Source organism: Acinonyx jubatus, chromosome A3 (assembly GCF_027475565.1).
Source record: "Acinonyx jubatus isolate Ajub_Pintada_27869175 chromosome A3, VMU_Ajub_asm_v1.0, whole genome shotgun sequence".
Taxonomy (NCBI): domain Eukaryota; kingdom Metazoa; phylum Chordata; class Mammalia; order Carnivora; family Felidae; genus Acinonyx; species Acinonyx jubatus.
In genome coordinates, this window is record NC_069388.1 from 50,834,074 (window position 1) to 50,860,485 (window position 26,412).

General features: G+C 35.5%; 2 protein-coding genes across 17 annotated transcripts in view; both read right to left on the reverse strand.

Annotated features, from left to right (window-relative positions):
- CCDC138 (coiled-coil domain containing 138) overlaps positions 1 to 8,488 on the reverse strand; it is a 135,688-nt gene extending 127,200 nt beyond the window's left edge. For 8 of the 12 annotated variants that reach the window (XR_008289234.1, XM_053200348.1, XM_053200343.1 and 5 more), the window contains exons 1-4: positions 8,164 to 8,466; positions 6,712 to 6,769; positions 5,138 to 5,258; positions 3,079 to 3,206 (exon numbers count right to left, since the gene is read on the reverse strand). Coding sequence is in view for 11 of the 12 variants with exons in the window: in XM_053200348.1 (XP_053056323.1) it covers positions 3,079 to 3,206; positions 5,138 to 5,258; positions 6,712 to 6,769; positions 8,164 to 8,256 (400 nt within the window). In the remaining variant the exon portion in view is untranslated. Of the gene's footprint in view, positions 1 to 3,078; positions 3,207 to 5,137; positions 5,259 to 6,711; positions 6,770 to 8,136 lie in introns of all 12 variants that reach the window. The other 4 variants (XM_053200350.1, XM_053200352.1, XM_053200344.1 and 1 more) reach the window with 3 other exon arrangements.
- A 2,363-nt stretch (positions 8,489 to 10,851) lies between these two features.
- LOC106977302 (E3 SUMO-protein ligase RanBP2) overlaps positions 10,852 to 26,412 on the reverse strand; it is a 75,939-nt gene continuing 60,378 nt past the window's right edge. For 4 of the 5 annotated variants that reach the window (XM_015074781.3, XM_027069402.2, XM_053200341.1 and 1 more), the window contains 7 exons: positions 25,784 to 25,962; positions 19,041 to 19,245; positions 17,044 to 17,145; positions 13,402 to 13,547; positions 12,436 to 12,709; positions 11,759 to 12,093; positions 10,852 to 11,366 (listed from right to left, as the gene is read on the reverse strand). In XM_015074781.3, the coding sequence (XP_014930267.1) occupies positions 11,061 to 11,366; positions 11,759 to 12,093; positions 12,436 to 12,709; positions 13,402 to 13,547; positions 17,044 to 17,145; positions 19,041 to 19,245; positions 25,784 to 25,962 (1,547 nt within the window). In that variant the 3' untranslated portion in view covers positions 10,852 to 11,060. Of the gene's footprint in view, positions 11,367 to 11,758; positions 12,094 to 12,435; positions 12,710 to 13,401; positions 13,548 to 17,043; positions 17,146 to 19,040; positions 19,246 to 25,783; positions 25,963 to 26,412 lie in introns of those variants that run through there. The other variant, XM_027069404.2, reaches the window with a different exon arrangement.

Here is a 26,412-nt window from a genome sequence, read left to right on the forward strand (position 1 = left end):
TCAAAATTGGCAAAGATGAAGTCAAGCTTTCACTTTTTGCAGATGACATGATATTATACACGGAAAATCTGATGGATTTTCATTATACATGGAAAATCCACCAGAAGTCTGCTAGAACTGATACATGAATTCAGCAAAGTTGCAGGATACAAAATCAATGTACAGAAATCAGTTGCATTCTTATACACTAATAATGAAGCAACAGAAAGACAAATAAAGAAACTGATCCCATTCACAATTACACCAAGAAGCATAAAATACCTAGGGATAAATCTAACCAAAGATGTAAAAGATCTGTATGCTGAAAACTATAGAAAGCTTATGAAGGAAATTGAAGAAGATATAAAGAAATGGAAAAACATTCCGTGCTCATGGATTGGAAGAATAAAAATTGTCAAAATGTCAATACTACCCAAAGCTATCTACACATTCAATGCAATCCCAATCAAAATTGCACCAGCATTCTTCTCGAAACTAGAACAAGCAATCCTAAAATTCATATGGAACCACAAAAGGCCTCGAATAGCCAAAGTAATTTTGAAGAAGAAGACCAAAGCAGGAGGCATCACAATCCCAGACTTTAGCCTCTACTACAAAGCTGTCATCATCAAGATAGCATGGTATTGGCACAAAAACAGACACAGAGACCAATGGAATAGAATAGAAACCCCAGAACTAGACCCACAAACGTATGGCCAACTCATCTTTGACAAAGCAGGAAAGAACATCCGATGGAAAAAAGACAGTCTCTTTAACAAATGGTGCTGGGAGAACTGGACAGCAACATGCAGAAGGTTGAAACTTGACCACTTTCTCACACCATTCAAAAAAATAAACTCAAAATGGATAAAGGACCTGAATGTGAGACAGGAAACCATCAAAACCCTAGAGGAGAAAGCAGGAAAAGACCTCTCTGACCTCAGCCGTAGCAATCTCTTACTTGACACATCTCCAAAGGCAAGGGAATTAAAAGCAAAAATGAACTACTGGGACCTTATGAAGACAAAAAGCTTCTGCACAGCAAAGGAAACAACCAACAAAACTAAAAGGCAACCAACGGAATGGGAAAAGATATTTGCAAATGACATATCAGACAAAGGGCTAGTATCCAAAATCTATAAAGAGCTCACCAAACTCCACACACGAAAAACAAATAACCCAGTGAAGAAATGGGCAGAAAACATGAATAGACATTTCTCTAAAGAAGACATCCGGATGGCCAACAGGCACAGGAAAAGATGCTCAACGTCGTTCCTCATCAGGGAAATACAAATCAAAACCACACTCAGATATCACCTCACACCAGTCAGAGAGGCCAAAATGAACAAATCAGGAGACTATAGATGCTGGAGAGGATGTGGAGAAATGGGAACCTCTTGCACTGTTGGGGGGAATGCAAATTCGTACAGCCACTCTGGAAAACAGTGTGGATGTTCCTCAAAAAATTAAAAATAGACCTACCCTATGACCCAGCAATAGGACTGCTAGGAATTTGCCCAAGGGATACAGGAGTACTGATGCATAGGGGCGCTTGTACCCCAATGTTTATAGCAGCACTCTCAATAGCCAAATTGTGGAAAGAGCCTAAATGTCCATCAACTGATGAATGGATAAAGAAATTGTGGTTTATATACACAATGGAATACTACGTGGCAATGAGAAAGAATGAAATATGGCCCTTTGTAGCAATGTGGATGGAACTGGAGAGTGTTATGCTAAGTAAAATGAGCCATACAGAGAAAGACAGATACCATATGTTTTCACTCTTATGTGGATCCTGAGAAACTTAACAGAAACCCATGGGGGAAAGGAAGAAAAAAAAAAGAAAAGAGGTTAGAGTGGGAGAGCTAAAGCATAAGAGACTCTTAAAAACTGAGAACAAACTGAGGGTTGATGGGGAGTGGGAGGGATGGGAGGGTTGGTGATGGGTATTGAGGAAGGCACCTTTTGGGATGAGCACTAGGTGTTGTATGGAAACCAATTTGACAATAAACTTCATATACTGAAAAAAAAAAAATTAAAACAGAACTACCCTATGACCAAGCGATTGCACTACTAGGTATTTATTCAAAGGATACAGGAATGCTGATTCAAAGAAGCACATGAATCTCAATGTTTATAACAGCACTATCAACAAGAGTCAAATTATGGAAATAGCCCAAATGTCCATCGACTGATGAATGGATAAAGAAGATTATATCTATATATACAGATTATAACTATCTATCTATCTAATGGAATACTACTCAGTGATCTAAAAGAATGAAACCTTACCATTTGCAACGATATGGATGAAACTAGAGTATATTATGCTAAGAGAATTACCAGTCAGAGAAAGATAAATATCGTTATGATTTCACTCATGTGTGGAATTTAAGAAACAAAACAGATGCGCATAGGGGAAGGGAAGGAAAAATAAGATAAAAACGAAAAGGCGGCAAACCATAAGAGACTCTTAAATACACAGATGAAACTAAGAGTTGCTGGAGGGGAGGTGGGGCAAGGGGTTGTGCTAAATAATGTGTACTAAGGAGGGCACTTGTTGAGATGGGCACTGGGCGTTGTGTATAAGTGATGAATCACTAAATTCTACTCCTAAAATCAATACTACACAGTATGTTAATTATTTTGGTAAGTTTTGAGAGTATGGGAATACTACTGGAAAATAATGAAGTTTATCTTTCTCATCTTTAGTTTAACAATAAGCACAATTACTGCCTCATGGCTTACACAAATGGAAGATCACAGAAATATACAGAGAACCAGTGTTATTACTACAGGATAAGCTTTATGTGCTCTACTTAACAAAGCTACTTTTTAAATGACTGTTCTAGGGGCACCTGGATGGCTCAGTTGGTTGAGTGTCCAACTTTGGCTCAGAGCATGATCTCACAGGTGGATAGCTGACAGATCAGAGCCTGGAGTCTGCTTCGAATTCTGTGTTTCCCTCTCTCTCTATCCCTCTGGCTCGTGCTCTCTCCCTCTCTCTCTGTCTGTCTCTCTCTCAAAAATAAATAAAACATTAAAAAAAAAAAAGAATGAAAGAAATGACTGTTCTAAAATGAGTATATCTTTTACCTTTTTCTATGTCTTTAAAAGACTGCTTGGTTATCTTGGAGGTACTAACTCCATAATCATTTTCAATTAAGTCTTCTTTTGCTTCTTTTTGCTTCAAATCTTGAAAAGAATCCAGTTCATCATCTAGGCTTTAAAAATAAAAAATTCTATCACAGCATTCTGTAAGTTTTCTACAGTATTTAAAAAAGATAAAAGTGCTTTCCAAATATTAACAGCACAAAAATTGAAAAAAAAGTAACAAGTAAACATTTTAAAGTGGAAAACATAAAAATATGAAAAATAACAGCCAATGGTCTAAAAACTCACTACAAACATCTTCCTACATATTCAAATGGGCACAATTTAAAATAACATATACCTATAGAATGTTCTACAACTGCCAATCTCTTTCCTTTGATTCCTAACATTTCTGTGAGGTCACTATAACAGGTAATGTCAGCTATAATTTTAGCTAAAAAAATGTAATGTCTAACAGAAGAAACCAAACCCTAAAGAATTTAAATAATGGACAGGTGACATAACTAGTAAGGTAAAGCAGAACTAGAATCTCAGGTGTTTTCTCCAAAAACATGATCTCAAAGTTGAAATTTCTAGAGCAGTGCTGTTCAAAGGAATATAAGTCAATCACATAAGATAATTTAAAATTCCCTAGTAGTCATACTAAAAACATAAAAAGACATAACATTTTAACTATGTATTATATTTAACCCAGTATATCTAAAAGATTATTTTAACATATAATCAATATAAAAATTATTAAGATATTTTGCATTCTTTATCCATCTTTGAAATCCGGTGTGTATTTTGTACTTATAGCATTTCAAGTACTCAATAGCCTCATGTGGCTTGTGGCTACTTGTGCTGGACAGTACTATAATTCCAGATTAGATAATAACTAGGGATTGTGAAAAAACTGTCTAATGTTATAAAAACTTTCATAGTTCAAAGGCTTCAAATTATAACTGGAAATTATACCCAGATTATTTATAAAAACAAAAAATGACAAAACTATCAGTTAAATATAAGAAAATAATTTCCAGAAATTCATAATCTGAAAACAATTTTTTACTTTCCTTACTCTATATTCAATCTACCTCATGTCCAAATCTTAAATCTAGATTAACGATGCTACTTTGTGAATGCCAAATTAAACAGTAATAACAACAGTAATAGCACTTTGAGTGCTTTTCTATGTACTAAACACCGTTCTAAGTGCTTTATATGGATTAAATCATTTAAGCAGAGAAAGAAGCAATTATATAAAATATTCAAGCTCTCAAATATCAATTAAATTAATATTATACGTATATTTTAGGCATAGTTAACTCTTCCTCTCCCCACAATTATCTCAACATTTCATTTTGTGTATGTATACATCTTTATGGTTTAACATTATTTCAAAATGTTGATACCCACAGCACTTTCTTCTGCCATGTATTTCTGGCTTTTAATAACACCTAACTTAGAACTTTATTTCATCTTAGCTTCCACTGTTTTTATACTGATTTCACTCACACAGTACAATCTCCTCTACAAAACTATTTACCCCTCACAGACCAACACTCTATCATGCATATTTTGTAGTTACCAACTCACCAGACTGGTTTCTTCCATCTCTTTCTCTCAACTACCTAAAATATAGCTTACCACCCTAGTAGACAATGAATGTGGTGTTAAACATCACTGCCCAACAAACCTGCATTCATTTTTATCCTACATCCTTTAAAAAAAAAAAGGAAAGAAAGAATGAAAGGGAATATGGTGTTCATTTGGGTCCTGGATGAATAACCATAAAAATAACTTCACGTTTTGTACTGTGTAAATAACTTTCCATTATACTACCAAATGTAATGAACGCTAGGTTCATGCTTTTATAACAAAGATCTCAGTAAAAATAAATCAGTCTCTATAACCAGTCAGCAAGCTCCAGACTGCTTGTTACTTCCTAAAAAAAAAAAAAAAAAAAAAAAAGGCAAAGACATAAACAAACCACTCTTTAATCTCCCAGTTTTTTTAGACACTGAGGGGATAACAACAGTAAGGATTCAGGGTACTTTACCAATTCACATTTAACTGTTTGAATGAACTACAAAGTAGTGTTGTGCAATGCTTTCTTCCATCGGAATAACATCTTAATGATGAACCAACTTTATCACCAGATGAGAAGATATCCAAATCATCTGTTAACAAAAGAGAAAAAAGCAGAGATTACTAAAATCAGATACTAATCTCATTCTAGGCTTCTAAGGTAAGATGGCAAAATTATCTAATGATTTCTTATGTGTATATCTCTGTAACGCAAACTTCAGAAAACAGGCATCAAGCCTTGTATTAATATGGCACTTTACTGATTACAAAATGCTCCTTCATTTATTACCTTATTTGATCCTAGCAACAGCTAGCTTACTCTGAAGTAAGCAGAATTGGTGCCTTTAACCCTATTCTAATGGTGGTAAGTCTAAGGACCAGAGAAGTTAGTGAAGTTATCTAAGTAACAGAACCAGCAAGTGGAAAGATTAAAATTCAGAATTCAGCCTTCTTCCTACCTAATCATGATATTTCATCAGTCTCAAACATTAAACATTTTATTTTTTAATTTTATATATTTTAAACATTCAACATTTAACAGACTGTTAGCCTGTATCCAAATTCAGAGACTAAAAGGCAAAGAGAGCTTCTCTGATAAGAAATTTAGAATTTTTTTTTCCTTAAGGTTTTATTTTTAAGTAATCTCCACAGCCAATGTGAGGCTCAGACTTACAACCCCAAGATCGGGAGTCACATGCCCTACTGACTGAGCCAACCAGGAATCCCTATAAATATTTTTAAATGTATGCACCTTTGTCTAATATGCATTTTTACCCCATCAGAAATTAAATGAGCTATACTTTTTGTTACATTGTAGAAAGCTGGAAATTTTAGGCTAAATTTCAAACTAAAATACAATTTTAAGATATTTTTTAGATACTAGACTCAGTAATAACTGGGTCTTTTTTTCACACTGAAGAAATGTTTCAAGAGTGTTTACAAAATTTCAAAATGAAATAAACTTGGAAAAAAATGAAATTCTCTAATCTACTCTGACAAAACTTTTAAAGATACTGTTTTTGTTGCAATCACCTCAAAATTCAACTATTGTACTTACTTGTAAAAACATCACCAAAGAAGTATCAACAAATCAAAAGACTAATGGTTAGTTATACATTACTTCCAGATTGCCACATAATGTTCCAATGCACCCAATCCCACAATATAATTATCTTTATCAAGTACATTTGATAAATTCTTCCAGTGCAACATTATCTCAGTAACTTGGAAAGTCTATGCCTTAAAAAGAAAGCAGTTTTCTTTACCCAACATACTTTACCCAATTTCTAAAGGCAAAAAAAAAAAAAAAAAAAAAAAAAAAATTGTAATTGAAACACCAAAAAAATTAACTCAATTTGATTTAAAGACATCTTACATTTACCCACAAAATCTTCGTTACTATTAGTTTGTTACCCGATTGAAGAAAGCTTAATATCACAAGATATCTGGCACTTAGTCTTAAATCTAAACATTTTTTTTTTAATGTTTTCTCTTAAATTAAATTTGTTAAAACCCCCAAGTATACAAAATACTCTATCAGCTTACCTGGGGAGGTTAGAGATCTTCTCTTCCATTTAGCCTGATCAAAATTTGAAAAATCATACTTAAAAAAAAAAAGATATATTTAATTTGTATATTAAGAATCAATCTACAGTCTCAAAAAAGAGTTCCCCACCAATTATGTACTAAGTACAAGGGTTAATTACAAAGGTTAGAGTGGACAAATCTTGTAGACACTACCTTAACCAACTGGTTAAAATTAATATCCGGAATAACAGGACAAAGCAACATTGCAAGTCTCCTAATGAACAAGCGCAACCCACACATCACTCCCTGTAGTATTCCTGCCAAAAATGCATAACCAGATAGTCACGAGGAACAGCCATCAGAGAAACTCCAGTTAAGGGACAGTCCAATACACAGTTATCCTGTACTCTTCAAAAATAGCAACATTAGGGATGCCCGGGTGGCTCAGTTGGTTGAGCAACCTACTCTTGATTTCCACTCAAGTCATGATCCCAGGGATCAAGCCTGGTGTTGGGCTCCACACTGAGCTTGGAGCCTGCTTAAGACTCTCCCTCTGCCCACTCTCCAGTTCCCGGTCTCTCTCACTAAAAAAATAAAATAAAATATCAACATTATAAAAGACATGGGCTTAAGAACCTGTTCCAGATTAAAAAAAACAAAACAAAAAAAAACCAAAAAACAAACCAAATGCAATGCTCATCTTTAGACTGTATCTGCACCAGAGCGAAAAAAATGTATAAAGGACATTATTGAGATAATTGGTGAAATCTGAATACGAACTATATGTTACATATTATTGTATAAATGGTCAGCTTCCTCAATTTGTTACTGCAAATATAAGAGAATATTCTTATTCCTAGAAAATACATTTAAGTATTTATATTTGGGGGTAAAAGTGTCACAGCACCGGCAAATTATCCTTAGTTAAAAGGAAAAAAATGTGTGTAGGGAGTCAAAAATACGAAGATTAATAGTAACGCAAACGTGGCGAAATGTTAACCAATGGCAAATCCATGCGAAATGCTCAAGAGTTCCTTGTATATTCCTGCAACTTTAAATTTGGATTTTTTTTTCAAAATAGGAAAGTTTTTAAATAAATTAAAATCGCTTTTCGAACTCCGCTCAAGTCACTGTAAATAAAAGTTCAGATACACTTTCAACAGTGTCATGCTATGCCTGTAATAACATAAACCTTCAAGAATTTACAGTGAAGAACTTTTTTATATAAAATGTGTTTTTCCCACATATGGTGCATCTGTGGCCACAAATGACTTCTGCCCCCGCAGCTACCTTTCGCTAACCCTGGTTCTGGCGGAGCTGCTCGAGCCCCGGAGAGTGGCTCCCTCCCCCAGGGTCCTTCCGAACAGCGGCCCCGAGGCCTCTGGCGCAGCTGCCCGGCAGGCCGCTTCACACCGGCAGAAACCGGCCCGCGGGCCCAGGGACAAGGCCGAGGAAAGGGCGAAGCCTCACCTCGGCGAGGTGCCTGGCCCCTAGTCCGTAGAGGCTTTTCAGACGCTCTACTACCAAATCCTGCCCCGGCGGCTTCACTACCCTCGGTTCCATGGTGCACCAAGACTGCCGTTGTTTCCCCGGGAACAGCGTTCAAACCCACCGCGGCCGGACGCGCAGGGGCGGAGCTCGCGCAACGGAACTGCGTCATGACGCACGGCACGCTCCGCCTCTCGGGGGTCAACAGCTACGCCGAAGCGCTCGTAGTTCGACCCGGCCCGGGGCGCTTTCACTATGGTGGGACCCACGCTCCGCCGCAGGCGACAGCGACAGAGGCGCGCGTGTTAGGGCCCCTTGGTCTGGCTCTCTGTACTATGTTAAAAACGTCCTGGCGGTACAAATGTTTTTCCTGCCGAATATTTTAATGACTAATTCCTTCACCACTGTTATTTTGACTGATGGTGTTTTGTCTTGTCTCACAATTTTGTTAACTTAAGTTTTCCTCCCTCGTATCCAAGGCACCAAAAAAAGCAGGGTTGTTCACAGCAGTTACACCTTAGCTGATGTGGCCCCTCAAGAGAGGGAACTCAGGCTTGGCCTCAGGCACCACCCCCACCATGGCGTCAGGTAAGGAGATACCGCTTTCAGGGTGCCAGGATGGCTCAGTCAGTTAAGCATCCAACTCTGGATTTTGGCTCAGGTTATGATCTGGTGGTTTGAGTCTCTTATCAGGCTTTGCGTAGCCTGCTTGGGTTCTCGATGATGTTCAACAGCATGTCTGGACTAGCAAATCCTAGATTCTCTGGATTATCTTTAGTTTTTCAAATGCCAAAGTTTTACAAGATCATCTTACTAAAGTATTATCTGAAAATTATTTAAACCAATACTCTCTGCCATCAAATATTAGTGTACAAATAATGAACATTTTTATATTCTATTTTAAGCAGATTTTTAATGGGACAATATAAAATCGAACCAGTTTGGGGGGGGGGGGGAGTACATCTCAGTGTGGATTTATACTGCATTAGCAATTAAATAAAGAGAAATCAGTCCTTTCTCATTAATGTCCCAAGCCACTTGTAAGCATTTTTGGAATACTAATTCTGGAAGTCAGTTTACATGTCATTTAATCAAATTTTTGGTCCAAGTATTATTAGCTTTTAAAGCTTAATACATTGTTTTAATGCTTTATGATAGCACAGTAAATAGTGTAAAACTGGTTTCTATAATCTCTAAAGCACACTTGCCTTCACTTGGAATTTATTCTAAAATGTCAAAGGGTTCCAGCTCAAAAACAACACACTTTATGTCAACTTATATTACTTACATAGGTCTCCAAAGAAGCCAGTTCTTAATATTAAATGTGCATATATGTCATCCATAGTTGTCTTTAAGGTCCAGGTTAAGTTCAACTGATACACTGGAGTAGGTTTATTTCCGTTATCTGGCTTTGTGGCCAAGTGAATTTAGTGATGGTATTTCATCACTCATTACTCACATACACACCACACATGACATCCCTTCCTCCTTTGGTGGTTGAACAAGTATTATGATAGCCTATTTCCAAATCCCCAAATAATGGAATAAACTCCCACTGTCTTTCACTAAACAAAATGAAATTATTTCACTGGGAAGAACACAGGAGGGTATAGGAAGGTCACTGTTGGTAACTGGAATACACAAAATTTTGTGCTCTAACTAGATTCTTTGTAGTTCTATATTGAATAGGCTGATGAGAATACCTTTCCCCAACCCCCACCCCACCGCCTTTTAAGCAGTTTGCCTAACTTTTGTCATTAGCCAAAATAACATTTATTCCAATGGAATGAATTTGGAACATTTATTCCAAATAAATGTTCAGTGTGTATCAAACTTGAACAGACATCACTTCCTTTGGGAGCTCTGGAGATTATATGGCAGTCTGAGTTTACAGAACTTTAACTGTCCTCCTCACTTTGGCTCTAGAATGAACAAACAACTAGATGCACAAGTAATAAATTTTTTAAATGTCATGGCTGTTAACAATTGTCACTTTATTTTTGCTACAAAATTCACCAGAGAAAAGTACTGCAACAATCTAGTATAAAGCAAATCTTTAACCAAAGAACATGGTATAGACCTTTTTAAAATAGTCATACTTTATCACAATAACTGCAAGGAAAAATTCAAGTTCTATCAGAACCAAGCTGCAGTTTGAGGTAGTAGAAAGATGACAGGAAAGTTAAAAAATAAAATAAAATAAAATAAAAACTAAGGACATACTTAACTTGTTTAAAATGTAAAAATTAATTTAATACCTTTGAAAGGGCACAGGAAACTACATATCATTTTAAGAAAAGAAGGTACTCTACTTAAAAGTTAATTTAACTATACAGGAGGTGCAAGGATTATAGAAGAGCACTTTGGTTAAGTCTCTACCCTCTGTGGCTTTACCCATTCAAAAGTGAGCCTCAATGCATAAATGAGCACACCAACAGTTAAAATTACCAAATATATTTCAAATCTAAAATAAAAATTATCCAAGTTGTGGTCCCTTATTCGAATGGTAAGTTTATCCATGCAGGAAGTCCAATATCTTAAAAGGTAAAATTAAATTGCATATATCATAATCCTTCAATAGTTTGAGAAGGTCTATTGCTTTTAACAAGATTAATATTATTCCATTTTAATACAGATATGTCAGGAGTACATAAACACAAGTACACCTGATTTACACCAGTGTTTAAACTTTTATTTCACACCATGCAAGGTCAATTATAACACATTAAAAAGTGACAACAGCTATAAGCTGCAATTTTACATTTGTACATTGGAAACGTCCATTTTCAAAAGCTGAACATAATTACCATATTGTCATAACAGCTAAGCTTCAATTCAACTGTTTATACAGGTAAAACTTACTATGAAAAACAATGATTTTATATCTGTCCACATTCTGTGATACTAATTCTTCGACTAACAGACCCTTTAGGAGAGCCAAATGATTCGATCTTTTTCACAGTATCCATGCCATCCTTAACAAACCCAAATACTACATGCTTGAAGTCCAAATGTTCTGCTTTTTTCAGTGTTATATAAAATTGAGAATTATTGGTGTTCTGGCCTCGATTGGCCATTGATAGTAAGCCAGGCCCAGTATGTTTGACATCAAAATTTTCATCTTCAAATTTATCTCCATAGATGGACCGTCCTCCTGTACCATCATGTTTGGTGATATCTCCCCCCTGAAAAAACATCTCAGTTAATAGGAATCCTGAATAAAATATTAAAATACACACAGAACTACCACTACAGGATAAATTCTAAACACCCAACTTCTTTGAGAATGTGGTTTGAAAACTAAGAAACATAGTTCTTAAAAATAAGAAAATTTTGAAAGACAAAAATGAAAATGTCTTTTTTCCATCCTCAGTTTCCAGCAGGTTTCAAGATATTAGAAATCTGAACTACTTCAGGTTGAAAGTTTTTGTGGGGACAGGAAATTGGGTGGTGACAACAACTAATGTACAGAAAAGCTAAAGAAATCTTAAAAAACTTAAGAGAAACACTCAAATTTCCTAAGTTAGTGTGGTTCGCTTTTCTAGACTTCAGTTGTGACATACAATTAAATACTTACTTGGCAAACAAAATCTGGAATTACTCTGTGAAAAATGGAGTTTTTGAAGCCAAAGCCTTTCTCTCCAGTGCAGAGTGCTCTGAAGTTCTCGGCAGTATGAGGAACAATGTTTGAAAATAACTCCATGGTTATACGTCCAAGGGGTTCATCATCTGCACAAACATCAAAAAACACCACAGGATTTGTCTCCTTCGATAACTCTGCTGTCAGTGATACTTGTCCTTTCTGGAGTTTCAATAAATTCTGTTGACATTCTTCAAATTTTTTCTTAAAAGACTCAGCCATTTCTTTAGTTTTAAATCTCACTGCAAGCTGCTCCACTTTGGCTTCTCCATCTGTTCAACAACAACAAAACAAAACAGTGACCTTAATGTTAAAATCACTGTTACAATTGTCTTATGTATTTTTTATGTATTTTTAAAAAGTTCAAAAAGTGGGGGCACCTGGGTGGACCAGTCGGTTAAACTTCCGACTCCTGGTTTCAGCTCAGGTCATGATTTCACGGTTCGTTGAGTTCGAGCCGCACTTCAGGCTCCACACTATCAGTGGGGAACCTGCTTGGGATTCTCTCTCTCCCTCTCTCTCTGCCCCCCACCCGCTTGTGCTTTCCCTCTCTCAAAATAAACTTAAAAAAAAAAAAAATTCAAAAAGTGAGAAGTAGCATTGAATGTACTCACCAGCATAATCTGAGGCAGTCCAAACTAAAGCATTGTTTGAAACATTCAAGGGTTTTAATTCCATTGTTTTGGTGATAACATGGTTTGCACACACTTTAAAAACCTGGTCTCTTCTCATTAGGATCCGATAGTAATTCTTCATTGTATGCCACAGTATCTTTATATCTCCAACACCTCGCTCCTTCCACTGACTAACATCTCGATCCCATCTATAAAGTTTGGCTCTCTCTTTAAATAAAATTTCTTCATCTTCTTCTCCAGATTTTACTTCTACCTATGGCAGTAGATAAATAAGCTCCTGCTTTTGACATATTCCATGATAAATTCCAAACATCCAAATTCCTCATGACATTGTCTTTGTAATGACATTAACAGAATTTGAACTATAGTATCAAGATAAATAGTAATATCCAAGGGCTACGAATACATCTGATTTGGATGGAGCAGTAAAGACCTGATTTGTCATTGAACATTTTTCCCTTATGTAGTATTCTTCCTCCTTCTGGAAAGTAATACATTCTTTTATAGGACAGTAAAGGTTTCAAAAAGTATTCTTCAAAAGAAATATTAACCATTGTGGTTGAAAACTGACCAAGTAATTTGCCTAAAACAACATTCCTGTCCAGAAAATGTGGTTTACTTTTTATTGAAAGGATTTTTGCCAAGTATGAGATTGGATACTTTTTTACCACCTGAATTTTGTTATGAAAACAAATGTGATATTCTAAAGACCTATGAAAAAATTTAGTTCTTTCCAACAGTTTCATGTAGGATTTACATATATATATATATATATATATATATATATATATATGTAATATACGTAATAAAGAGCTTCCATTTGAAATTGTAAATATTCTGAAGAAATGTAAACAAAGCTAGTTCTGTAAGTCAAAGCTAGGCTATGTCAAGTTTTAAACTTAAAATGTGACATTGTTAGTAAGAGTTCCATTCTTTAATATTTACCTCTGGTAATGACACTATTGGTTCAAAATGGATATCTTCATTGTGAACTACTTCTTCATCACTACCATCTTCATCTTCACCAACTTTACTGGTTGACTGTGTTCCGAACACAGCTGCTCCAGTATTTGCCCACTGGAAATTTTTATCTGATGAATAAATTAGGATATTTAAATAGTGGCATCTAATTTTATAAGCTTTTAACCCCCCTCCCATTACTTTATCAATCCCTGTAATTTCTAATGATATGACATATACTTTTAGTAAAGATGGTGCAAATTATTCTAGCAAGTTCAACTCCGGGAGCGAGCACACTGTACCTTTAGTACTGTTTGTGCTTTGAGATACAAAGATAAGATCATCAGAGCTTTCGGAAAATTTGATACTAAACTACAAAAGAACTTTCAGTAATGAAGTAGTGTTTTAAAAGTACATACCTTGGAATTTTGAACACTTAGCTCAGCTCCAAAGGTAGGTTATTTCATAGAACATTTTATCAAATTAGAAAAGTAACTTTTGAATCTAAAAATATCCTCTCAGAGGCCAAATTTGCTACTTCCAAAGTAGCCAAAGCAGCATAAACACATGTTTATAAACTTCTCTACCTCAACTTCTCCCTGAAGTAACTAGAGTTGCAGCTTAGATTTCTTGGCCAGGTGATAGATGGTAGCACTGGGAGAAGCTCATGGACTCCCAACTATCCTTAACAGGCACTAGCCTGTTGGGGCTGACGACCTCCCTGGTTCCCATGCAGAGAAAAAAAAGAACGTTACTCTCCCTCACACTTTGGAGTAGATGAAAATGACTTCTTCATCCCCATCTCAACCGAGATGGCTTAGCCTACCTTAGAGGAAAGAAACACCTCTTAACACTTCATTGCTTGCTGATAAAATCGTGTTAGAAAACTCTATATCCAGTACTAGAAATGTTTAAGAAAGCAAAAATATCACAGATCGTTTAAAAAGTAACTCAGCACCTTGAAGAAAGCACAAAATAAATATCTATAACAATAACTCTAAGCCCAACTTAATGGGGAGAAAAAAAAAACTTATATATTGCAAAAGAATGCTCTGAAAACTAGAAAAGCACAACCTCAGGTTGTGTGGAGGCTTTCTCAGAATAATAACCAAAGATCTAGGATGATACATAGGTTTGGGGCTCAAAAATAACTGGTTCAGGAACTCCCAAGCAGAGAAAAAGGTTTAATTACCCCAAAAACCCTTGAGAGGTATGGGAGAAAATTTCAAAATTCCTCTAAAGCAATGGTTCCTAGTGTTGGGTACATTATTAGAATCACACAGGATCTTTTGTAAAATACCAATGCCAAAGCCCAATATAACAGGCATTTATAAAAGAAAAGATCTCCCAGGAAATTCGAGTATGAAGTCAAAAGTTGAAAACCACTGATCTGAAGGGACCAGGAGGAAGAATTTTACAGAAAATAGTATGAAGATATGCATGTCAATAATCAGTATTAATTTCACAGTAACAGTTCTAGGTAATAGTACCTAGGAGGCTTCCACTGTTTCCAGGCTTAATGAAAACATTACAAAATCTGAAGGAAATATGATAAAATAGTGATCACTGACAAAGACAGGGGATCTCTAAATAGGAACTTATTATTCCCTTAGTTTCCATATTAAATATTACACAACAGACAGAATGACTGATAGACCTATGTGAATAGAACTTCTGGAAGAAAATGAATTAAAAAAAAAAGGCAACAACACAAAATGAACAGATTTTTTTTAAAAAGGAATCACCACATTTACAAGAGAAGAGAAAAAAAGATTCCTCTGAGCTTGAAAACAACCAAAACAAAAAGTTTAAGATCAGAGGGGCACCTGGGTTGGCTCAGTCAGTTAAGCATCCGACACTGGCTCAGGTCGTGATCTCATGGTTTTCTGGGTTTGAGCCCCACATCGGGCTCTGTGCTGACAGCTCAGAGCCTGGAGCCTGCTTTGGATTCTGTGTCTCCCTCTATGTCTGACCTTCCCCCACTCATGTGCTCTCACTCTCTCTCTCTCTCAAAAATAAACATTTAAATAAAAAGTTTAAGATGAGAAAGGTCCATGCAATGCCAGAAACAAGTGAAAAAAAAAATGATGCCCACATTCTGGTGAAATTTATGACCTCTTAAAAAAACATAACTTAGGGGCACCTGGGTGGCTCAGTCAATTAAGCTTCCAACTTCATCTCAGGTCATGATCTCACAATCTGTGGGTTCGAGCTCTGTGTCGGGCTCTGTGCTGACAGCTCAGAGACTGGAGCCTGCTTCAGATTCTGTCTCCCTCTCTCTCTGCCCCTCCCCTACTCACACTCTGTTTCTCTCTCTCAAAAATAAACATTAAAAAAATTAAAAAAAAAACAACTAATACCTTAAAGTGACAAAAAAATCTAAAAATAAATCAAAACCACACAAAAAAGGAGAACTGATAAAACCAAAAGCTGCTTCTTTGAAAAGACAGCATAAATTCCTGTCAGATCTAAGAACAAAACAAAGTAAGAAATGCAGTTTAACAAAGAGCTTGGTGAATAATCTCACTGAAAAAATGACAAGTGGTGGTGAGGAGTAAATGTCATGAGGTTTGAGCCTTGCCTATTTTACACTTTACTGTATAGTCCAGACAAGAGTACTTTGAAAGGTACACTGAATTACAAGCAACCTAACACATCAATTTTTATTTAACACTTTTTTTGTGGATAATTGTATCCACTATACTGCTTATTATCCTATGACTTCAGGCTACTATACATTAAAACAAAAATAACAAAATTTGACATCAGTAAAGTTATGAATTCCAACACAACATGACGGTAATTTCCAAAAGTTTTATATGTGTTTCCATTGAGTGGTGAATGCTGTAAACCAGTGTAAGCATGAGAGAGGAAAGAATGCTATTCTGCATAACTAAAGGTATTTGAAAAAAAAAAAAATGCTATTCTGAACTAGATAAATCACGTAAGTATATATCTTCAGTAAAATTCATTTACAAATCAAATCAAGTATCTTGTTTAAGAACAATTTAGGTGATACTATAATCATATATGTAAAAGACATTATAAGAATGAAAAAATAATATGCCAATAAACTCTAAACAATCAAGAAATGTATTATCTTCTGCAAATGATACCAATATGGACTAAAAATAGAAAAACCATGGAAAAAAGATGGGAGACCCCCACCAATTATAAATTTATCACAATAAATTAGCACAACCCTTATATTCAAATCTGATTAAGGAAAATGGAAAAATAGAAAACTATAAAATCACCTCCTTAAAAAATACAGATGCACAAATCTTAAAATATTAAACAAACCAAACCTAAAAGTATAATTAAAAGAACAATGCACCAAAATCAAGGTAATTCCAAAACTGGAAAAGTGGATCTACATTTCAGAATGGGGAAGACTATCAACAGAATTTATACTGATTAAGAAAAAATTCTTAACAGTTATATTAATAAATGTCTAAAGTAATAGTAAAATATAGAGCCTTTCCTATTAAAACACTAAACAAACTGGAGGGTGTAGAAGAGGGAAGAAATGTCCATCTTAGTTACAATACTGTGGCAAAGAACTAGGTCTTTCAGTTGTGCTTGATTCTATAACATGACCATTAAAATCTCTCCTCCTGATCTTACCTTTAGAACCAAAAGCAAAATCCCCAGAATTACTGGAAGCCAAGTCTGCAAATGACAGCCCTGTGGTACTTCCAAATCCAAATGAAACTGTTTTGCTTTCCACTGGCAAAAGGAAAAGAATAATTTAATATTTCATTTAATATATACTGAATATCAAAGCTTTTCCCAGAACCCAGAGAGAATGGGGATAGACATTCTATACTTCCAAGAGGGTCGGGTGTGGGGTGTGCAACATTTGTCTTCTGGTTATTTCTCTAAAAAAAGTTACAGGGGCACCTCGGTGGCTCAGTCAGTTAAGCATCTGACTTCAGCTCAGGTCATGATCTCGCGGTCCGTGAGTTCGAGCCCAGCATCAGGCTCTGTGCTGACAGCTCAGAGCCTGGAGCCTGTTTCAGATTCTGTGTCTCCCTCTCTCTCTGACCCTCCCTCATTCATGTTGTCTCTCCCTGTCTCAAAAATAAATGTTAAAAAAAAAAATTTTTTTTTTAAATTTAAAAAAGTTACAAAATACACCCAATTCTGAACTATTTCAGTATTATTAAGTTTACAGGTACTATTCTCACTGAACGCTACACCAAAAGCATGACAAAAATCTTTTTAAAAAAACAAGACGTAGATCTATACTAAGCTAGATAATAGAACCATACAGTTTCTTCTTTATAGTCTTCTGTAATCTAAAACTAACATTCATTCACACGTGGGGTTTTAGGAATGATCTGCATAAAAAATGTTTGTGTTCTCTATGCTAAATACTAAGCTCACAAAAAATGCATGTCTTATTTATTTTTGGTCACCAGGAGTGTGGGGATCTTAATTCCGACAATGTGCAGCTACATGATCTCTTGAAGTCCTAAGCCTTACTTTCATCATCTGAAAACATGAAATTTTAGGTCTGATCAAAATGAATGAAATCTTGCCATTTGTAATGATGTGTATGGAGCTAGGGTGTATTATACAAAGCAAAATAAGTCAATGAGAGAAAGACAAATACCATATGATTTCACTCATATGTGGTTAAAGAAACAAAACAGATGATCACAGGGGAAGGGGAAAAACAAAGAGACAGAGAAAGGAAGGTAAACCATAAGAGACTCTTCACTACAGGGAACTGAGTGTTGATGGAGGGGATGTGGGCAGGGGATGAGCTAAATGGGTGAAGGGTACTAAGGAGGGCACTTGCAATGAGCACTGGGTATTATATGTTAAGTGATAAATCACTAAATTCTACTCCTGGAATCAACATTACACTATAGGTTAGCCGACTAGAATTTAAATAAAAATTTGAAACAAAACAAAAAAAATAGTAAGAAACGATTTTAGGTCTGCAGTTACTTCCTCTTCTAGAATATGAATACTCTCAGGTGTCTATAAATCTAGTAATTGTACATTATTCAAGACTATTTCTGAAATACATTAGGTAATACAGATAAGCAATTATAAAAGAATAGAATTTTAAAAGATTCCCCTCTTCTAAAATCAATGGAAATAAAAAAACGAGGAAAGCATATCAAACATGAGTAACTATAACTGATTAATATAATGTAACAGGTAGAGCAAAATACATTTAAGTATCATAAAAACTTAACAACCCTACTGTACTATCTACAATTACTTCATACATAAATTTTAACATACTTCCGTGATAATATAATTCAAACAATATTCAAATGAAATGATTATCACAAAGAAAATTTCGATGTGAGCAAACTACTGTCATTTATTTTCAGGTAGATAGGTCAGAGTCACAATGCTTCATATTCCTTAATAACTACAACCCTAACAATAAAAATACATGTTTATTATCTTTGTTGGCAAGGAGTATGATTTTCTGGTTATTATCAGAAATATCTCATGCACCTTTGTACATCTCAAAATGTGTTTTAAGGGAAAAGAGGTTTTAGGACTGACATTTAAAAGCCTATTTTCTCAAACATACAGATGCACCTTATGCAATGCATGCCCTAGAAGGTTTTTGTAAACATTTTATCAAATTTTACCTTGGCTTGTAGAATCTGCATTGTTTTCCTTTCTAGTAGACAAATCTACAGGTTTGTCCACAGTTCCAGAAGAAATTGGTGGTGAACTAATAGACTCAGTAATAAAATCAGGTTCTTCAGATTTACATAAAAATGGTACAGTCACTTTAGTCCCACCAGTATACACACTGTCTGCCAGGCTACTTATTTCCTCATTTTGGGATTTCTGCAAAGAGGAAGTAACAAATAACAATGCCATTAAATACTGACTGACAAAAAGAATCACATACCCTATTTTTTTTTTTAAGTTTTTATTTGTTTATTTTGAAAGAGAGTGAGAGAGTGTGCATACATGAGCAGGGGAGGGCCAGAGAGAGAGGAAGAGAGAGAATCCCAAGCAAGCTCCCTGCTCAGCATACAGCCCCACACAGGGCTCAATCCCCTGACTGTGAGATCATGACCTAAGCCACTATCAAGAGTCAGACCCGTAACTGACTGTGCCAACCAGGCACACCCATGCCCTATTTTGAAAGAAACTGAGGACTTGGGAGTTCTGGACAAAATAGAGTAATAAGCACACTTCGTTATCTCTCCCATTCCACACTCCATCTTATCTTCCCAATACCTATGACTGAACTGGACTGAAACAGATAAAGCAAGTATAAAAAGTCTCTGAAAGGTGGATGAAAACAGGAGGATTAAGAACCTCCAGACATTAGGGATAATTCAGTGGTGAGAATCATGTGGGGTGTTTCCTGCTCCATAAACCTATATTCCAGCCTGGATGCTAGAGAAGCCCAAAAACTGAAGCTGCCAATGACGGAGATGGAAAATCGTCCCAAGAGAAGCCAGCTCTCCCTGGCCAGGAGGTGGGGGATATTATGAAATGATCCATGTGTTGAACAATCAGAAAAAAAATCTTAAAGAAGCTCTTATAACAATGCTCCAAGATATAAGGACAAATACTCTTAAAACAAATGAAAAGATAAGAAATTCTCAGCAGGGAAAAAAAAAAAAAAAAAAAAAAAAAAAAGGCGGCATAAAGGACCAAGTGGGAATTTTACAACTGAAAAATACAGTAACAGAAAACTCACATGGAACATTTACCAAGAAAGACCCATTCTGGCCCATAAAACACACCTCCACAAATTCAAAAGAACAGAAGTCATACAAAGTATATTCTCAGTCCACAATGGAATTAAACTAGAAATCATTACCAGAAATACAGTTGAAAAAAATCCCAAATATTTAAGATATTTGGGATTTCCCAGCATACTTTTAAATAATATATGTGTCCAGAGGTCTCTAGGCAAATTAAAAATATTTTTAACTAAATAAATATGAAGGGGAGCCTGGGTGGCTCAGTTAGTTGAGCATCTGACTTCAGCTCAGGTCATGACCTCACGGTTCATGAGTTCAAGCCCTGTGTTGACAGCTCAGAGCCCGGAGCCTGCTTCAGATTCTGTATCTCCCGCTCTCTCTGCCCATCCTCCACTGATGCTCTATCTCTGTCTCTGTCTCTCTCTCAAAAATAAATAAAAACATTAATAAAACATAAAAAAAATAAGTTAAACAATAAATATGAAACTACAACTTATCAAAACTCTTAGAACGCAACAAAAACAAGGAAGGGAAACTTTAAGTACTGAAGGCATATAATAAAATCTAAAATCAATAAATTTCCACCTTAAGACTAGAAAAAGAAAAGCAATATAAACCTAAACAAAGGAGAAGAAATAATGAAAAGTAGAGCAGAAATCAGTAGAACAGGAAATTAACAGGAAAAAAATGAACAAAATCAAACAAAATTGACCTTTTTGAAACAGTCAATAAAACAGTCAATAAAAATCAACAAACTTCTAAGCAGGCTAACCAAGAAAACAAGAAAGAAGATTCAAATTATTAATACTAGAAATGAAACAAGAGCCATCACTACTCACTTCTAATTCATGAATATTAAAAGGGTAATAAATTTTAATGAATTTCATGAACAGTGTTATGCCCACAAATTTAAGAACTCAGATGAAATGGACCAATTCCTTGAAAGACAAAACCGACCAAAACTCACACAAGAGTTTTGTCTATTGTGAATAATACTGCTATGATAGCCTAAAACATTTGATACATAGACTGATTTATCTTTTCCTTGTGTTTTGGTACATTAAAAAATAAGGATTTTTTTCATTTGTAGTAATTATTTTTTTATTTGTATTTTTTTAACGTTTATTTATTTTTGAGACAGAGAGAGACAGAGCATGAACGGGGGAGGGTCAGAGAGAGGGGGAGACACAGAATCCGAAACAGGCTCCAGGCTCTGAGCTGTCAGCACAGAGCCTGATGCGGGGCTCAAACTCACGGACCGCGAGATCATGACCTGAGCTGAAGTCAGCCGCTTAACCGAATGAGCCACCCAGGTGCCCCCCGTAGTAATTTTTTTATAGAAGTAAAATTCACTTTTTGTTGTGTGTATGTGTGTGTCTATTTTCTAGGAGTTCTTTTACATGTTTGAATTCTTGTAATTCTCACCAGAAACAGGATATGGAACAATTCCAACACCCACCCCCCAAAATTTCCTTCATATTGTCCCTTTGTATTCAAAACCTCTTCTGCCTATATCTTTGGGCAATTGCTGTTGTGTTTTCTGTTTCTATATTTTTGCCTTTTCCAGACTAACATATGAATGGAATCCTACAGTATGTAATCTTTGATACTGGCCTTGAATAGGCCTATTATCTATTAAAGAAACAGATAACCTTGAATAGGCCTATTATCTATTAAAGAAAATGTATTATTAATATCCCTCCAGGTCACATGGTTTCAGTAGTGAGTTCTATCAAACATTTAAGAAAGAAATAATAGCAATTCCTACAATGTCTTCCAGAAAACAGAAGCAGAGGGGACACTTTCTAAAAAAGTACATTAAGCAAAAATTGATAGGAGAAACAGACAAATCTACAATTATGCCTAGCAACAGTCCTCTAATTAAAATGTTAGTCTTATATATGAGACCTGGACAACACAGTATCAACTAGTTTGAGCTAATTAACATTTATAGAACACTCTATGCCAAAAGAGCAGGCTATACATTCTTTTCAAGTGCACAACAATCACCCAGACAGCCTTCATTAGGCTTCTAAGAACTAAAATTACTCAAATTATGTTCACAGACAATAATGGAATTAAACTAGAAATCAATAACAGAACAATATTTGGAAAATCACCAAGTATTTGGAAGCAACATACTATCTAACGCATATATAAAAAAGAGTATCTCAAGGAAAATAAATATTTTAACGGAATGAAAGTAAAAATATCACATAGCAACACTTGTTGGATGAAGCTGAACAGTTCCTAGAAAGAAGCTTACAGCATTAACTATTTATAGAAATGAAAAATGGTCTTAAATCAGTCATTTAAAGCTTCCATTTTAAGAAACTAGAAAAAGAGCAAAATAAATTGGAAATGACCTTCAATGGATCAATGAATAAACTGTGGTACATCTACACAATGGACTACTTAGTGGTAGACAGGAACAAATTATTACTACACACAATAACTTGGGACAAATCTCAAGGGCATTATGCTGAGTGAAAACGGCCAGCATCAAAAATTACATACTGTAGGATTCCATTCATATGTTAGTCTGGAAAAGGCAAAAATATAGAAACAGAAAACACAACAGCAATTGCCCAAAGATATGGGCAGAAAAGGTTATGAATACAAAGGGACAATATGAAGGAAATTTTGGGGGGTGTTGGAATTGTTCCATATCCTGTCTCTGGTGAGAATTACAAGAATTCAAACATATAAAAGAACTCCTAGAAAATAGACACACACATATACACACAACAAAAAGTGAATTTTACTTCTATAAAAAAATTACTACAAATGAAAAAAAATCCTTATTTTTTAATGTACCAAAACACAAGGAAAAGATAAATCATTCTATGTGTCAAATGTTTTAGGCTATCATAGCAGTATTATTCATAACAGACAAAAAGTAAAGTAAAAACAACCTAAATGATCATCAACAGATGAATGGATAAATGAAATGTAATATATCCAATACAACAGAGTATTACTCAGCCATAAAAATTAATAAAATGCAGATATACACTACAATGTAGCTATACCTTGAAAACATTAAATGAAAGAAGCCAGCACAAAAGGCCACATATTATCATGACTTATTTATACAAAATGTCCAAAAAATAGGCAAACCTATAGAGACAGAAAGTCCACCAGGGGTAATGGTTTCTTGAGATGGAAGAGCTCGGGCAAAATGGGGAAGGGTGGTGACTGTTAGAGGTTAGAGGTTTTCTTCTTGGGGTGGTGAAACTGTTCAAAATTCACTGTGGTAACGGTTGCATAACCATGTGAATATACTAAAAACTACTGAACTGTACGCTCTAAAATGGATGGGGTGCACAATATGTGAATTATATCACAATAAACGTTACCCCAAATAAGTAGCCTAGAATTGCTTGGGTGAGAGGAATTGTTTTAATTCAGCTGCTAATGCCATACAGTCCTTGAATGGAAAACTCCACACAGACGAGTCAGATTACTTCTGTTTTGTTCATTACCGTATACCCAATCGTCAGCACAGTGCTAGCTCAACGGTAAACATTTATAGAGTACACATAACCATTTTATGCAAGGGATGCATATTTAAGATGAATTAGACTGAGTGTCACAGTAGGAACAATGCATTCTGAGAGAGTATAAATTTACATCCATTATAGCATATTAGCTTTAATGGTTTTTGGTTTTCTATTTCATGTCTGTATCAAAGGGTGCTTGCTCTCCTGGAATTTTATAATTTATTGTGCCATTTTTTTCAACCTTTATAAAGGTTTATCACATTTAACTTTAGTACCCAAAGTATTTTTGAACAGCCAGTAGTACTGCTATTTAATGAACATTGTGATAATTATAGGATTATTTTATTAAGTTATGACAATAATGAATGTTTTAAAATAACACAAGTCACCTCAAATAAGATTATTTCAACTCCTATAAAAGCATGTTTCACAAAATACTGACAAAAGATACCAAATTCTTGTGTACCAGCTAAAGTGGCACCACAAGGTGGAAAATAAGAATAAATGATGTATAATTCAGTGTGTACATCAGTGCTGAAATTATTTTTCAGTTTAATTTTTTTTTTTTTTTTTTTTAGTTTATTTACTTATTTTTGAGAGAGAGAAAGTATGAGTGGGGTCAGGGGGCGAGAGAGAGGGAAAGAGAGAGAATTCCAAGCAGGCTCTACACTGGTAGCACAGAGCTGATGCAGGGCTTGAACCCACGAACCATAAGATCATGATCTGAGCCAAAATCGGATGCTTAACTGACTGAGCCACCCAGGCGCCCCTTAAATTTTAAAATACATTTTAAATCAATAACTTTAAGTTTTGCACACAAGAGGCCATATTTAAATCATACTGTTTAAATTTGCATAATCTAAATTTATATTAATATGACTACTGCATTTGCTGAATAAATACGTGATAAAGCCTCTAGCAGTTAGTAATTAGAGTAACAGCTATTAAATACTGTGTATGCCCAGTAAGTCCAGGGAAACTGTTGAGTGATTTGAAATACACTCAGTAAGGAGTGGAACACTCAGTAAGGCCACTGCTGCAAAAACTTCAGATTTCCACAAATAAATCTATCTGGTTGTAAATGAGAACATGATTAGCATTACATCAGCTGATGGCCATTAATTGTATGTGTACTTATAGATTAAGTTTAAACCTACACATCCTAGGTGGTCAGCTAGACTGCTCAGAGTCAATGAAGAGCAATAAATTTCTTACAGACTAAGACCATGCGTTACAACACATCTCTCTCTAGCCATATATCCTTTAAATAAACCACCACATTCATAACTAATTCCAGAACTCTACTTCATCTTAATCATCTAAGAATAAAAACAAACCATCAAAAAACAGTGTTACTTGAGGGGGAAAGGAACATTCTGAATAGATGTCAATATTAGATTATGAACAAATTAACTAGACAGAGATCTTGTCTTCTAGTTTCTGTGGAATACAAATTAAGATACCAAGGTGTTGATACCTATTAAAATTATCACTACTTTTAAGCTAAGAAAGTAAACAAATCCAGGGGCACCGGGGTGGCTCAGCTGATTAAGCCTCTGACTTCAGCTCAGGTCATGATCTCACCGTTTGTGGGTTCAAGCCCCACATTGGGCTCTCGGACAGCTCAGAGCCTGGAGCCTGCTTTGGATTCTGTGTCCCCCTCCCTCTCCACCCCTCCCCCACTTGTGCTGTCTCTTCTCTCTCTCAAAAATAAATACATGTTTAAAAAAATTTTTAAAAACAAAGTAATCAAATCATGAAATTTACAAAGCAAGGTATAGGCCACCTTGCTAAGTCTCAAATGCCATTGAAACTAAGTCTCAAATGCCACTTCCTATCCACTCTGCCCACCACAAAATGAACTAACTTGCATGAAAAATTAACTACTTAATATCATTCTTGGTATTATGATAAACATTCTTAAGAATATCTGCACAGTCCATCTCTCCCATCCCTGCAAAAATCCAACATATACACAGGAGAGAACCTTTAAGTCCTCTCTGTAGAACAACATTCCTCCTTCTCTGGCCAAAGCTGATTGGTAAATGCCTAATCCATTTGCTATCCACAACACATTATTACCATTTGGTAAGAATATTCTAATCTACTGCATCAACAATGGCAACTCAACCAGAAGGAAAACAATGGAGATGCTCTTACTTGAGAGTCCTGAACTTTTTGTAACTCTGATTGAAAGTCTTCCCCATTTCCATTGTCCTCATCAGTATCACTGCAGACTCCACAAAAAAATGTAGGTGGAAGCTTTAACGTATCTGCTTTTGCCTTCTCTTCAACTGTTGGTTTCTTTTCCCAAATAATAACACATTCTTTTTCATTATCTGAAAATCCCACACAAGCAAAAGAAAGTTAGAAGTCCAACTACTCTCCAAGAATTGTCCTCCATATAATCTACAGATTACAGACCCAGATAGCAATACCTATGAATGCTAATGGAGAACAAGGATCACCGGGAAAACAATATTTTACACTTCATATTATTTTCAAATATTTTAAATTGCCACAGGCATATCACATAAGTAAATCTGATAATCATAAAAATGATCAGATTAGAAAATGCCTTTTCTTTTTATGTTTACTCATTTTTGAGAGAGAGAGCATGAGCGGGAGAGGGGCAGACAAAGAGGAGGACAGGGGATCCGAAGTGGGCTCTGCGCTGATAGAGGTGAGCCAGATACAGGGCTTGAACTCACAAACCATGAGATCATGACTTGGGCTGAAGTTGAAGTTGGACGTTTGACTGACTGAGGGAGGCACCCAGGCGCCCTAAA